The sequence below is a fragment of the Chaetodon auriga genome, chromosome 9 (assembly GCF_051107435.1).
Source record: "Chaetodon auriga isolate fChaAug3 chromosome 9, fChaAug3.hap1, whole genome shotgun sequence".
Lineage (NCBI taxonomy): Eukaryota > Metazoa > Chordata > Actinopteri > Chaetodontiformes > Chaetodontidae > Chaetodon > Chaetodon auriga.
In genome coordinates this window covers 18,830,576-18,846,352 of record NC_135082.1, presented here as the reverse complement: position 1 = coordinate 18,846,352, position 15,777 = coordinate 18,830,576, and the positions used below count along the sequence as shown (strand labels likewise).

The window sequence follows — 15,777 nt, the reverse complement described above, 5'->3', positions numbered from 1 at the left end:
AAGAGGCCTGCTGTGCTTTGTGTCTTCAGACAGTCCAATCTATCTTTATACTGCACATTCTCTCTGTGTGTGAGTGCGTGTGTGCTCATGCCTGCAAGTGCGTACGGATGTGTGTGCGTATGTGTGTGCGCGTGTGTGCTCTGTGTTGCAGGTACTGACTGTTTACATCTGTGTAAATATACTCTCACCTGTTCATGTGCGTGCAACGGTCAATAAACAGAAGCCTGTGCTTTTGATTAAAGCTCTCGCTGTAATGGGCTCCTCATTTACTCTGTTTCCTCTTTCATTGGGTGTCTGGGTTATGTAAGGATGTATCTGTGGAGATCATCCCATCCGCAAGAAGTATGAAAGAAGATTAGTGCCAGCGGTGATTTCACTTGAGTTGCATACAGTAAATCTGAGAAGGGATTTTCTCATTATGCTAAGAACAGGTTTATAATCTTCACGGCTTTGAAATGTGGCAGTTAGCCCAGCTTACACGCTATTAAAGATTGTTCAATATTCCAGAGGGATAAAGTCGCCTTTAGACTGGGGCGGGATGGTTAAAGCAGAGTTGCGCACTGGTTCCCATCAAAGGGTCAAAACATAAATGTGTGAGATGATGAGCAGGAACGGAGCAATGAAACAATATACAGTATCTCTGCTGTGAAAAGAAAATGGTTTGTTTGTCTTCAGGCCTCTAAAAGTTCAAGAGAAACAATCCAAGGGGAGAAAAACACTTCCTGCTTGAACCGCTCACGACCTTCAGACGTATGCGACCTGTTAATGATGGTTCACACTCAGATACTGTTTAGTTTTTACAGACTTAAAATGGCAGGAATCTTTTCTCTAATGTGGAAAACTGCAGCTAAAATTCTGCATGTTTTTCAGTGCAGTAACAGCAGACCTGTGGTTAGTGTGTTCATCCTCGCTGCAGGTTAACTCTGAGACCCTTCATGTGTCAAAGCATCTCTGGAGTGTGACGGCTAAACGCCTCCTTCTCATGCTGCATTTATTGAATTTAGTCTCCCAATTTCCTCACTCACCGATCTTACAAAGCATCACACATTGATCCACTATTTTTGCTGTAAATGATCAAGTGATTAGCAAATTTCACTCATCCGTCCACAATAAAGGGACAGAGTGGCATTCATATGAAAGCCGCACCCTGCGCAGCCACGACTGATGCCGTCTCATTCTCCAGGGCTCGATTTGTGCCAGATATCAGGTAACATGGTCCTAATATGGGCACAACTCCCTCCAGTCTGCTCAAGAATGTCTGTATAGTGGAGTTAGAGTCCAGGGAGGAAACAGTGGTTTTAAAGGGCCACTTAGCTCCGGCTTGAGCAGCTATCTGTCTCAGCTGGACGGTCTGATTCCCGCTCTCTCCTCACAACAGCTGCTGTTGTTGATGCATGATTCGTCCTCCCATGTCAAACTGAGTATTAAGCCACTCCGGGAAGACGTTCAATGCTGCACACCTTCTGCCGCAGATGAATTCATCCAATAAATTCTGGATTCTTAATGTGTGGATAAAATGCTCCTTCCATCAAATGATAACCTGCCCTCACTCTTGCAACTGTGCACAATAAAACGACCTCCATCCAGATGTTCATGACAGAAGGAGCTGCACAGACCAAACACATGGCTCTCATCAACAGTGATCTAATGTACATGACGCGCATGGTCCAGAAGACATATTTACGGCATGTTGTTGCAGGGAAATGGAGCAGCGGGTCATAGGAAGTCATATTTTGGCCTGGTGTTAGAGTAACAGACATGACCTTGGAACATTAAAACCCTCCCTTGCGCTCTTAACCCTGAGTGCCTGCATCACTCACTCCCACACCTCTTCCTCAGCCTCACTGTTGGATTTTATGTAACATGCTTTGGACCGAGTTCAAACCTCGATGGAAAGAGCCGCTGATCTAAAAGCTGGCATCCGTGTCACACAACAGAAACACCTTTTGGGCATTTCATCATCCATGTGTGATTGTAGTGGATTAACTTTGAGGGTTAAGTTTACAGGCTGCGTGTCTTTAGTTTGAAATGAGTCATCTTGATGTAATTCCTCTATTCATTACCAAAGAAGGAGACAAGTGAGGCTGATCCAGGAGCAGGACAAAAGTGTGTCAACTGGAGGACTCAGCCCATCTTTTGTAAACAGCAGAGATGTTAGAATATTGTGGGGACAATAAATATCATGACTTATATACGCGGGGATTGCTGCACAGCAGACCTGCCTCTGACACATGAAGGTGTTTGTGAAGCCTCAGTGCTCGTTGATGATGAAGTTATGACTTCGTCCTCTGTTTGCTTGGAGCGCAGCGCCAATGAGAACTTCGCTAAAGGAGCTTGTAAATTCCTGGTTGAGGTCATTGTTTATGAAAGCTCACAGAAGTTTGGCTCATGTCCTGCAGTTTTGTTTTTTTTTTCCTCCCTCTGCTCCCTCTGTCTTTTAAAGCTGCGTTGCCTCCGCACATTTCACCTCTCGGCCAAGCCCACCGGACACACTGCTGGTGTCGAGTGAAAGACGCTCATCTGTTCGCTTTGGAGAGGTGAGTCCAGAGCCAGCGCTGGGTTTGAGCTCAGATTATCAGGCGGCTGCTCGGTTAACCTCAGGTGGTATTTAACAGGTAGCGCGGCAGGCTGTTGTTTGGTCAATTTAAGTACGGTTACGCCAAATGCGCAACGGCGGTTATTATCTTATCGGCTGGAGGTTTAGGACATAATTTCAGAGTCCCGTCCTCAGTTTCCCAGAGTGTCATGTCTGAAAAGTAATGAGATGTGCGACAAACCTCTTTTAGTCTTTTAATCCACTTGATCATTCAGGGCTGCGGCGCTGCGCAACAGGTGATGCGCTTCGTTTGGCACTGCAGTGGATCCTGTTGTGTCCACCTGCCTGTATCTCTGTGCTTCCATCATACAGAGTCCTGGAGAAAGCTAACTTTTCAACTTTTCATCATAGGAATAAACTCTTGTCTGTGCTAGAGGGTGAGTCCCAACTACTGTATGCCTACTGAAGTACAATTTTGAAGTACTTGAGTATTTGCATTTGACCATATTTTGTACTATAGGCCGTTATTTTATGCTCAGTTACATTTCGGAGATAAGTGTTGTTTTTTTTACTCTATTTGCAGATTTTTTTTGCTGGTTACTCTTCACATTAACATTATACAAACAGTGCTTACTTTATAAAATGATGCACATTGAAGCCTCCAAACGTACAGTAATGCTTAAATGTTAAAGCATCAGTTATTAGAATCTGATAATAGTGATGTGAAAGTATTGAAAGTAGGGCTTTTACTTGTAATTAAGCATTTTCACAGTGTGGTAATGGTACTTTTACTTCTTTTACTGCTATCTTAATACTCCTTCCATCACTGATCAGCACAGTATCACACTACAGCATATGTAATGTAACCCTGTGCAATAGCCCTGCAATAAAAGGACCAACATAACAAAGCTTATAATGTTCCGGGTCAGCCCTCCCTCATACACATGTAATGTCTGAGTGTACAATCTAATGTGCTCCAGTACAAGCAGGTAATAATGGCTGCAGGACTTTAGTGGACTGCGTCAGATCTACAGCTACTTATCTTGTAGATCAAAAGGTGTGCAGTGATGTTATTGTATTGCTGGCATCTGTATAATGAACAGCAGAGCCCACGTGTGGGTTGAAACTGTTAAAACATACATCAGTGTTACGTCTCCTCCCTTCTGCTTTGGGCCGCTGCCAAACCGAGTGCATGATGTCATTAAAGAGACTTGGAGATTATGGTCCTTCCTCTGGCAACACTGGACCTGCTTGTGGCTCCAGTATGACTTCACCAGCCTTCAAAACCCATAAAAACTTTGCACTTCACTGACTAATGAATTAAGCCGCTTTCATCTTGAAAAGACTCCTACTCCTTTTCTCTCTTTTTTTGTGCAGCAATTTATAAACCACTTTCAGACGTGTATCTCAGGAGCCTTTTGATTTTAAATTTTTGATGTAAAATCAGCACAAACGCAGTCACACATTATTCATTCATAAAGCCTGGTATGTCATGTATAATTTATATCAGTCTTCAATGAAGCTGTTGTACGTCAGCGCCTGTGAGGTCTCCTCTCCATCAGGCAGAGACATGCAGGGCTGTAGCACCAAAGTCTGGACCCTGCACATGGGCGTTCTCTATGGGCCCCTCCTCAAATCCCCAGCCATGCTTTCTAGTTTCTCTGTGGGTCCTCCATGCATGAGGACCCGCAGATACTCAGACCTATTTTCCCCCCCAGCTTGACGCTCCTGGAGACATGCTTTTGTTGAACAGACGGATTCATCATTTCTTTCATTCTTGCAAATGGAGCAGAGAGACAGAGAGGGTGTGTCTGAGTCTAGATGACCGAGTTGATGAAACACATGAAACATCAGTCCAGCTCACTACTCCTAAATAGGCAATGCTGCTTGTTTGCTTGTCCGTGTGGGCTGAGCGAGCTGACCGGAGGCAGGACTCTCTCTCTCTCTCGTGGATGTCGAACTGCCATCCTCTCTCTTTTCCCAGCCTCAGCCAGATGAAAAAGCCTCAGCTGAATTGCACATGATTACTTTGTGAATAAAAGAGGGAGAGAGAAATGAGGAGAGGGCTGGATGCCTTATGTAAGAGAGCAAGCCAGTGTGTTCGTGGTTTCATGCAGTACGTCATTAAAGAATCAATAGCACAGTGCAAATAAACTCTGTTAAGTATTAGTCAACCCAAAAATGGATGAATGTATCATCAGAATGCTCATGTTTTATAGGCAGATCATAAGTTTTGTATGTACAGTTACTCTGCAAAGTGCCTAGAAGCTGTCAGATAACTGTAATAGAGTAAAAAATAAAGTCTATTTCCCCATGAAATGTAGTGGAGTAGAAGAAAGAAAGCTAAAAATACTCAGGTAAAGTAAAAGTACAGTTAAGATACATAACTTGAGTAAATGCATCTTTACTTTCAAACAAGGGATTTTAAGAAATGAATACATGTATGCTCTCCTGGCTCGTGGTGGGAGGACAAAGGCAGTGAGATTAAAGAAAACGGTGTCAAAAATACGACTTTGTACCACTTTGACTACCTGAAGGTTGAGTGACGCAAGTGTTAAGAAAAGCCTCAAATTGACGAGCGCTGTCCGTGAAGAATTGAAGTTTTCTGATGTTTTATGTACACCCTCACTGAAATATTGAACCACAGTCAAACACACAGTTAGCTTCCTTCTTCGCTCCGCACGTCTGCCTGGACTGATGTTCTCTGTGTTTAGAGGCTCGAGTCATGTGAGACAAGTGAGAGCTGAATGTTCGCTGGCCGACAGTGAAGGCTTTATCTGGAAGTGTGTGTGAATATGTGTGTGTTAACAACACCCCAAGCCATATCCGTGGGACAGGAGTGTTACTGTGTTGGCAGAGCTCCCCTCGCGGCCTTTTGTCCACACGTATTTGACCTCAGTGTGTCTGGGTCTCACAGCCGCACCCTGATTTCTCCAGTCATGCACTGACCTTATGTACGTGTTGTAATACAGGTCAGCGTGTGGACAAATGAGAGCGTGCGTGTATGTCCTGTTGTCTTGACACTGTGTTTGTGTGCGTGTGTGTGTGTGTGTACATGGTGAGTCACCCAGTCCCCTGACAGAGACAGTGTGGCTCCGTCTGTCACTGCTCTGTCTGCCCACTAACCCGATTAGGAAGGTTACTGACATGGATGTCCAGGGCAAGCGGTCTTGTTGAGACGTGAGCGCTCAGACACACAGACAAGGCTTTCGTTGCTGCTGGTAACCTAGAATCGAGTGTGAGTGCTTGTTCCAGTCACACTGAATGATTTCCTCTCATTTGTTCAGCAAGTACAGGCCAGATTTCCTGTTTCTGTATGCAAGCAGACACCACATATACCACTTTGAGAGGTGAGAGGTGACGGGATTGTAGCCAAGAGGCCGCACCTGCCACATAATTCATGATCATTGCGCCTCACGATAGGATGAGTTTCTAAAATCACACATTAATTATCAGCGGCAAGGACGATTTTAAAGCTCTGTTCTCCAAATATAAAAATGAGAAATTACTCACATCACCAGTTGCATATTTAACCAGGTTACTCCGACGAGACTGTTAATATGCAGCATGGACAGTCTGAGACCAGAAGTGCTTTATATCAGTGCTGTCAGAAAAGAAAAAAAAAAAAGCATAAACAAGCTGAAAAAGCCAATTTAGCAGCTTGTATACACACAGATGTTAGTTACATAAGGTAGGCTGGCAAAACGTGAGAAAAGTTAGTTTGTTAGTTAGTTTTTCATGATTTTATGATTCTGCCATTGAACTTTTGCTGGTGTTTATGTCAAATGTGAAAGCAGGAATTATGTTTTATCAGATTCATAGAACGACATTTGAATGCAGCATTTTGTTGTTAATAATATTTGAGAAAAAAAATTACTGCATTGACTTAATATTAATATTCATGATACAACATTGAGCACAGTAATATGTGTCACATCATATTTCCTCAGAAAACACCTGATGAGTGTTTGGCTGTAAACCTTTGATATGTACTTGATGTACTTTCAACATCCTCCTTTGATGCTAAAGCTAATTATGCTTCCATTGGTTCCAGTAGCACTTTGGTATCTTGAATGACAGAATCTTTAACAATGAAACAGAGTTTCTAGATGGCTTCAAGCACTTTATTCTGCATTACAAACTCTTTATTTATTCACTGAACGAAGATACTGTTGGACCTATGATTTATTGGTCAGATGTGCACACAGTTATTCTTAATTATCATTATCATCATTTTGTCAGCTGTTAGATTAAAAATAATAGTGTTTTTATTTCATTTTAACCTCTGACCGTCAAAATCCACATTAACTCAATGCTGTGAATGATGGAACCAGAGAGAAATGCATCATGACAAGCTATTAATTCAAGAAAAATCTTAAATGTTAACACTGGTGTGAAGAAACAGAGGAGGACGAACAGATTTCCTGATGAAGCACAGAGGGAGGTTTTCGTAGGCCGGGAGTCATGGCGCCTTCCTGCTCGTTAATTAGTCTTTGTGGGTTTAGAGTAATTAGGTGACAGATTATAAAAGGACAAGCGTAATGCTGTGCTCTGCGGTAATGGACCAAATCAAATCTGTAATTACAACCAGCTGCCCTTTACACACACACACACACACACACACGCTGGCTAACTGCATTGATTTGTTTTGTGTTTGATGTATGAAGAAGTTTATTTAATACAGTTCAGCGATGACTCTTCCCTTTTTAGAAGGAAAGCATTGTGGTTTTTAACTGAGGTCCGTGAATTCGTCATGAGTCTAATTCGTTTCCTCTCCGAGACTCTTGAGGCTCTTGGTCTCCTCTAATTCCCATTATGATCCTAAACGTCTGTGTGTGAGCTCGTCTGACTCTGCAGGCCCGAAACAATCAGAGTAAAGTGGAGCCACATTTGCTCTGCTGCAGAATATAATGGTGGTGATGATGATGCTGATGGTTTTGATTATTATTGTTAGTTGGCAGCAACAGAAATGTCCACATTAAACTGAATATATGCAGCTATGATAAGTATTTTTAGGAGAACAGTGGCTCAAATGACTGAATGTAATGTGATAAAAGTGATTAATGCACAGTCATCTGACTCTGCAGCAGTTTTAGGTAACTCAAGTGTTTAGCACAGCGTAGTTTTCGGTCACGGCAGGAAGCTGATTTCAGTGAAAAATCTCTAAAAAACATCACTGCACACCAGCTGCTCAGCACCAAACAGCAGACAGGCATAGTTAGCGACTTTCTGGTGAACATGTTGGAGCATTTAACCGTTAAAGAGCCAGATATTTCCCTCAGGAGGTGGTGGAGACCCAAAGCGGAGCTAAAAGGAGAGAATATTGGACCAGCACTCATCAGGTGAGCTGAAGCACGACTCCAAATAAATGCTTATGTTGTTCCATAACTGCTGGACGTGTAAATAATACCAATAACAATAATAAAAAAAACTTTATTTGTATAGCAGCTTGTTGTTTTACAACAAAGGCAACACATGCATCAAGTGCTTCACATAGAAAATGATTGTAAGATAGAATAAGGATGAAGATAAAGACAGTGCATAAGATGAGACGGAGAATGAAACCACAGAGGAATAGCAGTTAAAATAAAGTTAAACTCAAAACTTGTTAATCATACCTTTAGTGACAGCTGGTGTCAGTCTGAGCGGATCGAGCAGAGCTGGATGAGGACATCCTTCCACTGTGCTGAGAGGACTCCTCATGTCTTCTTGCCTTTCTGTCAGGACAGCACGGAGAGTTTCTGGAGGCTTTAAAGGAAATATTCTCTCTTGGAGTAAGAATCACAGAGATAACAGAGAGAAAAATTCATCACTGACACTCATTTCTTTCTCCCATTCTACAATATTCTACTCTGGCTCGCTTTATAGTTGAGCATATTTTTCTTATGGAAAGTCTGACATACAGTATATATGCACACACACACACACAGTCATGAAGATATAAGCAGAGATGCTCATATAACGCTCGTCAGCTCAGTCGCTGTTATCAGCTCGATCCTCCTTTGAGTCACCGCTTTGAGTTACGATGTCGATTGATCCAATACGTCATCTGAACATGTTCTGAACTCTCAAACAAAACATCTTTTGTCGAGGCAGTGGGAGCATCTGTTATCCCACACGGCCATCATTTAAAGCCTGTGTTTTCTTTATTTTGACCGTCTGATGTTACAGCAGTGGAATCCAATCTCTATCACCTAATCTATCCCCTCAGCATCACACTCCCTCTCATCCGCTCTGTTCTCCGATGCGTATCCTAAAAAGGACTGGAGGGCCGAAGGTTGGATTTGGACGTGGGGTCGGGGGTGTGTGTGGGTCACAGAGGGGTATATACAGCCCCCCATAACATAACGAGGCGAATGGTCTCTGGGTTTGACCCTCTGTGGATGCTACTGTCTCCTCCCGTCACTCCATTGTCTTTCTTTTCTCCTTCTTCTGCTCCTGACTGGAACTGATCATGACTTTCTACAAACACTCAGGTAAAATAACAAAAAGCTGGTGTCACAACTTTGGATGCTAGATAGGTTATTGAATGTGTTACCAGGTGCAAAATGTGTCTGCTACTGGCATGGCTGCATTCAGTGCTCAGGAAGAGTTGTCTTGGATGTAAAGTGAATTCGTACAACAATTTTTAACATCAATAAATTTTAAAATGTTCTTTTAGCTTGAGAGGTTGGACAAGTTTCTCTGCACACGAGGAAACACGTGTGTTTTTCGCGAGACAGCAACAATTCATAATAATATAATCTCAGATCAGAGGTCCGCAGAGCATTTTGGGGCTTTTGTTGAGGTTTTGTTGAACGATCTTTCCCAGCAAAATGAAAGACCATGATTTAATGTCTAAAATCTGAAACCCGTCCCTGCTTGGGGAGATTTAATTCATTCCATTATATTTGTGTTATATTGATGCACTGGTACAGATTCAGACTTTTAAAAATAAACCACATTGTGTTACTTTGCATATGAAGTTCATTACAATGAAAAATGAACTCGTAGAGGGACCAAAAATTCATTAATGCCTTTTTTTTTCATGCTCAGTGGGAATAAATTTGACTATTTAAGTTTTTTGTGCAGTGAAATGACGTGTTGTAGAAAGACTAACAGCCTGTTCCAGGGTTTGAATTGTAAATGTAGCTGTTCATTTGGCTCACACACCGCCTTTGATCCCACACCGCTCTGACTCACCTCTCAAACTGGTCTCATATTGACCTTTCCTGCTTCCCAAAGGGATCACGGTGGCATAATCCATTCCCTCTACGTCTGAGCATATGTACATACCATGCCTGTTTGACACGGGGCAGCTGTCATGCTGCTTATGACAAAAGATTAAAGCTCTGAACACATCTCAGCTGCACAGTCCCAGTAGTCACCACTCTGCATCCATCTCCATTTATCCCCTCTGGAAGGTCAATGCACTTTAAATAGAGAGTGCGTGTCTAAAATAGATCTCTGGGCCGACTGGGTTCAGTAACGAGACCCGAGCATTGTGTACGTGATTTGACTGTGCTGGACTGGGGGGATTTGTCCTGTTTTAACCTCATGAAGTGCTGCTAGGAGGTGAGTTTAGGTGAGTGGGGCGTGTCAGGGCTCAGTCCTCAGCCCGGTCTTTATCCCCACAGCACAGCTGGGCTCCAAACGCTCTCCCATCTACCCATCCACACGCAGCAGGGGTGCATACCACGCCCCGGGAGGCTCATCTCTTCCACTGTTTACCACATCCCACTTAAATAGCTACTGCAGCCTCCCTTCATAAATATTTTCCTTGTTCCCCTGGTTACTCTGACAAAATGCCATTCCACCCATTGTTTCCTCCATCGCTCCTGTTGTCCCGACCAGATTAAAATGATATCTGTATAAATCACTTTTGCTAAAGTTCAGACACTGTTCAGCTGCTCCCCCCGACATCCTGTGAGAGAGAGAGACTTTAACCCGTTTATGACTAACGACTGTGCGTATTTAGTGTCCCACAGTGTCTTCTGTTAAAAAACTTGAAGCTATCAAGACATGACAAATTTAAAATGCTTGATTTAACACATTTATCATGCTTTAATTAGGACACAAAGCTGATTTTCCTTTAAATATCCCAAAAATAAGTTAAACATTTGTTTGACATGCTGAATATCAGATGGATCGAAGCACATGTTATTGAAATGCTTTGGTACCGATCATTTGATATAACGACTTGCAGTTTTTGAGATTCCTGAGCCACTTCTGCATCATCCTATATTTAGTTGTTAGTCACACGGGGTTACTCATTTCAATGTTTTTCACCAGGGAACATACAGGTTCCTATGAGCCCTTGTAATAACTAAAGCAAGGATGTTAAGGAAAAACTTGCACTGTAGCCTCAAACTTTGACCGATTTAAGAAATTTCAGTGGATTTGTGCTCAGCTGGTCCTTTAAATGTTGTAAGGGACATTATAAATTTCCACTGTGGGCATTTCGGGGTTAAATTGATGTTGATAAAGCATAATATGTCCACACCCTCCACCATGCGCAGCAGTTGTTCCAGGAATCTACCCAGTCTGCTCCCAGTGGACGCCGCCTGCGATGGGAGCGCAGGAATGTTGATGGAGAAGCAAAGCGACTTAGTTTACAGTGTTTACACTAACAGTCAATAAAATGACCCGGCCAAAATACAGACCAAAGAGAGAGCCCCCCCAGGTGGTGTGTTTATGTATGTGTGTGTGTGTCTGTGGGGGGTGACGGGAATGAACCAGACAGACTAAAAATATGACCTAAGCTTTCCAGGGAGAGCTTGATAAAAAGTCTGCAGGCGCACTCGCACACTTGTCTCATCAGTTCGGTATGCAGCTGTTAAGAGCTGCATCTCACTGTGTCCAACTGATATTAAAGGGACAGAACGTAAAAAAAAATGTACAATTTCAAATATTTGTTTTGCATTTTAGCCTACAGAGGTCACGTTTACAGCCCCGGGCATCTTCGTGTTCTTATTAAGTGCTCATATCAGCTGTCTCCATCATTGCTGAAGGGGACCCTCTAGCTTTGACTTGCACTGTGCAGAGACTCATGGGGAGGTTAGAAAAGGCAACACTGTCCCCATCTGGCGTCTAAAGGAAGCATACACTCATGAGGGGAGGGTGGAGGCTGTGCAGGCCGCTGTCTGACACTGTGTTTCCACAGGTCCCAGGAGTTATCTCACCTCCACCATGACCGACCGCTTCGACTGCTACTACTGCCGCGACAACCTGCATGGGAAGAAATACGTGAAGAAGGACGAGAAGCACGTGTGCACCAAGTGCTTCGATAAGCTCTGCGCCAACACCTGCGCGGAGTGCAGACGCCCCATTGGTGCAGACGCCAAGGTGAAAACACAGTGTGAGTGTGTGATTGGAAGAAAAAGGATGAATGAGTGAAGGAGGGAGTGACCAAAGCAACGAAATAAAGGACAGAAAAGACAACAGGAGACAGGAAAGTGATGAAGTACTCATCCTAAGTACAATTTTGAGGTGCTTCTGCATAATTAGGACTTTTACCTTTAGTACTTTAAATGCATTTTGATGCTAAAAGTTTTGTGCACCCACATATTATCTGTCTAAGAATAAACTAGTAATTTGAATCTTTTTAGTCACTTTTTAATTGTTGTGTTTCCAAAGCGTAACATTGTAACAAGATAAGCAAAATGGGCCTTTTAAAATGCTTTTTAACGATGCATTTTTTTGTTAGTGATGATGATATATAGTATGTAGCTCCATATTTATTGTTTGTTTCTGTGGATTTCTACAGACACAACATTAGAATAAAAATCTATTTATCATCTACTGTGCCAGCGTGACAGAGAGAAACGCAAAGAGCTAACAATGAGAACTTTTACAGGATTTATACATTAACAAAACATCTGAAACTCAAAGATTAGTCGACCTCAGGAGACGTTCTGACGTCTCATAATGTGACTAATAACACTGGCCATGTCTCTGTTTTATTCAAGTGTTTCCAGTTTTATTACAGCTGTGCTTTCCCCCACTCTACTGTGCCAACCTGTCTTCTGTGAAAGTCCTGTCTGTCTTGAATTTCAAGATCTCTACTGTGGATGTTTTTGGTTCTACAGGAATACAGATGACAAGACAGGAAGTGACAGAAAGACAGTGAGGACGTATCTATGCCTGTGCTTCCTCTAATCTGTCCAGAGAGCTCTGTCTCAAGCTCTTATACGACTTGTCTGTCACCAGCATCGGCCTCTGCCACCGCAAAGCTCTCACCGCTCCGTCACGGATGTTTAAATGTGTGAAAAAGACGTGTCATTACCACTAAGGGGGCTTAAATACTGCATATTGCATTTCCACCATCTAAACCCCCTTAACTCCTTCATGGCCCACCACATCCCAGTTCACTTCATCTCCGCTTTAATGTCTGCCACATGGACTTGTTCTGCACTCTGGCCCCGAGCCTCAGTCCACATGATGAGTAAACAAACTCCACTTGAATGAGGTCTGCATGAGGACTGAGTGAGGGCACCTCTGCTCACCACGCGCCTCCTCTCTGTGTCCAGGAGCTGCACCATAAGAACCGCTACTGGCATGAGGACTGTTTCCGCTGTGCCAAGTGCTACAAGCCGCTGGCCTCTGAGCCGTTCAGCGCCCGGGATGATGGCAAGATAATGTGTGGCAAGTGTGGCGCCAAGGAGGACGGCAACCGCTGCCAGGGCTGCTACAAGGTGGTCATGCCAGGTAGGGTTTGCTTTTGGGCACTGAAAACACTTTTGGTTGCTTTGATTGAGACGTTTCTCTATTTGAGTTTTTTGTCTCTGTGGTTTGAAGTGGGTCACATTCTTCAGGATTTAGTAACATCTAAATCAAAATCCGGTGATAATTGAGGGCTTTTTCAAAACACACCACATAGTCCCGATGGAGCCGATTGGCTGAGCTTTGAAGCAAGATTTCTTCATAAATAATACGCTAAGCTGTTCTTTCTAAACTTAACTTTCATTGCTGCTTATTCAGTTACACATATTTCATGTTACAGAGAAATAAAAAGCAATTTTTAGGAGCTCTAAAGAAAGAGAAGACTTAGATTTATACTGACATCAGGGCCTTTTACTTCTTTGTAATGCTGTTTTGCTGTGCCTGACCTCTGTCTGGACCCCTCTATGAAATTGTTTTGCTCTCCATAAAGTCCTGTGTAATTGAATCAAATGCAACATAAATACAAGTTATTATTATCGATTACATCAGAAGTCCTAGAGTAGTCAGCTTCCTCATTTGTGCCAATCAATATCCGTTAAATCCTCACTGAGCAGTGGCCAGCTTACCAAAGACACCAAATATGTAGAGAAATGTGTAAAATAAATGATAGAAAAAAAAAACGAAGCTTCAATGAAGAGATGGAACAAGCTGGTGAAAAGTTTATACAGGTAATAATGTCGGACAGTGTGGGATAAAGTGCTGAATTCCACCAACTTTCAGCCCGAATGGTCGGTTTTATCCTGCATTTGTGCTTTTAGGATCCCAGAATGTGGAGTACAAGAACAAGGTGTGGCACGAGGAATGCTTCACCTGCTTTGAGTGCAAGCAGCCAATCCGGACACAGAGCTTCCTCACCAAGGGCGACGACATCTACTGCGCCCCCTGCCACGACAAGAAGTTTGCCAAGAAATGTTTCTGCTGCAAGCAGGTACAAGCAATGATTATAGGACTGTGGGTGTTTTGTGCTTGTAAAAATATTCATTAGTTTGCTTCTGTTTGAGTCTCAAACTGTTTAATAAGGGTCCTGTGGTGCAGGTGGTTCATACCCACCTCCAGCAGAATGAATGATACTCCAGCCGTGCAGAGTTTCAGATCATGATCAAAGCGCTCCTCTGCCCCTCTTAGCCCATCACCTCTGGGGGGATCAGCTACCAGGACCAGCCCTGGCACTCTGAGTGTTTCGTGTGCCACACCTGCCGTAAACCTCTGGCGGGAGCTCGCTTCACTTCCCATGAGAACAACGTTTACTGCGTGGACTGCTTCAAGACCGACGTGGCCAAGAAGTGCCATGGCTGCAAGAACCCGATCACAGGTCAGAGCAGCATAGACGATTTCTGCTGCAGACTCATACCAGGATTATCGTTAATATGTTGAGAATGCATGGAGGGATTAAAATTTGTTGTCATGCAAACAAACAGTTCAACATATTGGAGCATAAATGTTCCAATATTAACTATTACGTTGTTACAGATGTGTAAAATAATTAAGTTTCTATTGTGCTCTGATCTGAACTGAGGCAAAAGTATATCTGAAACCTGAGTTAACATATTGTAGCTCACTTTGTTCAGCAGTAGTTAGCAAATGCTGCAAATCAGACTTCCTGGTTTAAAGATACCAGTAAAGATTTAAAAAGGTTTGATTTCTCAGTTAAGCTGTCAGTCTTTTCATAATTTAAGAACAATCTGTGCTGAATATTAGAACAAACCACAGGAATCCTGTAAAGAGGAGGTCTGGGTTTCGCCTCACCTGTCTTCAGCTGACTGACGGATGTCCCTCTGTCTCTGTAGGTTTCGGCCACGGCACCAATGTGGTGAACTACGAGGGATACTCCTGGCATGAGTATTGCTTCAACTGCAAGAAGTGCTCCCTCTCACTGGCCAACAAGCGCTTCGTCATCAATGGAGAGCACATCTACTGCCCCGACTGTGCCAAGAAGCTGTGAGCTGCACAATCAGCTGTGCAGAGGGTCGCTGTCTAAAGGGGAATTACACCAAAACTGACTACGAGTTCAGCAGCTTTTGGAGTGTTAGTTAATAACAGAAGTGTTAGTCTGTTTCTGAATTAGCATAAAAAAAGAGTCAGTTTTAGTGAAACTTCTCTCTATGCAGTTGACAGACAAGGTTATTTCTCCTAACTATGCATTAGCCTGAATCATTAATCTCCATACGTTACTGCAACTTGGTCGATGTCTGATACTAACATGGCAGCAGAACTTCTTTTGTGGGGTTGTGATGTGCACTGTTGGTCAGCCGTGTGAGACAGACGTCTTTTCCGTGCCTTACTGGAATCTTTCAGAGAATAATAATGCGCTTCTTACATGCATACTGCTGCTCATACATACCAGCTTTGATTAATTATGTTACGTCGGACAGTTTGAACGGATTATGAGAACTGACAAAAACATTTTAGAGAGTTTGATGCTAAATTATAAACTGCTTGTGTACTCAAGACTTTATGAGTGAAGTTAAAGATTCAACAAGAATAAAGGAGGACGCGATGTGAAGTCTCTTGTTTCTCTATGGCGAGAAATTGAAAAAACA

General features: G+C 43.0%; 1 protein-coding gene across 2 annotated transcripts; it reads left to right on the top strand.

Moving 5' to 3' along the window:
- The first annotated feature begins 2,458 nt into the window (after window positions 1-2,458).
- On the top strand, window positions 2,459-15,738 carry fhl1a (four and a half LIM domains 1a). Of its 2 annotated transcripts, none has more exons than XM_076738622.1 (6): window positions 2,459-2,537; window positions 11,679-11,860; window positions 13,045-13,222; window positions 13,996-14,165; window positions 14,363-14,549; window positions 15,025-15,738. In XM_076738622.1, exons 2-6 carry the CDS (start codon window positions 11,705-11,707, stop codon window positions 15,177-15,179), a joined length of 846 nt encoding a protein of 281 aa, XP_076594737.1. In that variant the 5' UTR covers window positions 2,459-2,537; window positions 11,679-11,704; the 3' UTR covers window positions 15,180-15,738. The 2 variants fall into 2 exon arrangements, with proteins under 2 accessions (XP_076594737.1, XP_076594736.1); XM_076738621.1 differs by lacking the exon at window positions 2,459-2,537 and adding an exon at window positions 8,910-9,012 and having other exon boundaries at window positions 15,025-15,317.
- Window positions 15,739-15,777: the final 39 nt, after the last annotated feature.

Coding starts and splice junctions, on each gene's coding strand:
- fhl1a (XM_076738621.1), top strand. CDS start 8,991: ATGACTTTCTACAAACACTCAG. Junction 13,223..13,995: donor CTACAAGGTGGTCATGCCAG/GTAGGGTTTGCT, acceptor TTGTGCTTTTAG/GATCCCAGAATGTGGAGTAC. Junction 14,550..15,024: donor CTGCAAGAACCCGATCACAG/GTCAGAGCAGCA, acceptor CTGTCTCTGTAG/GTTTCGGCCACGGCACCAAT.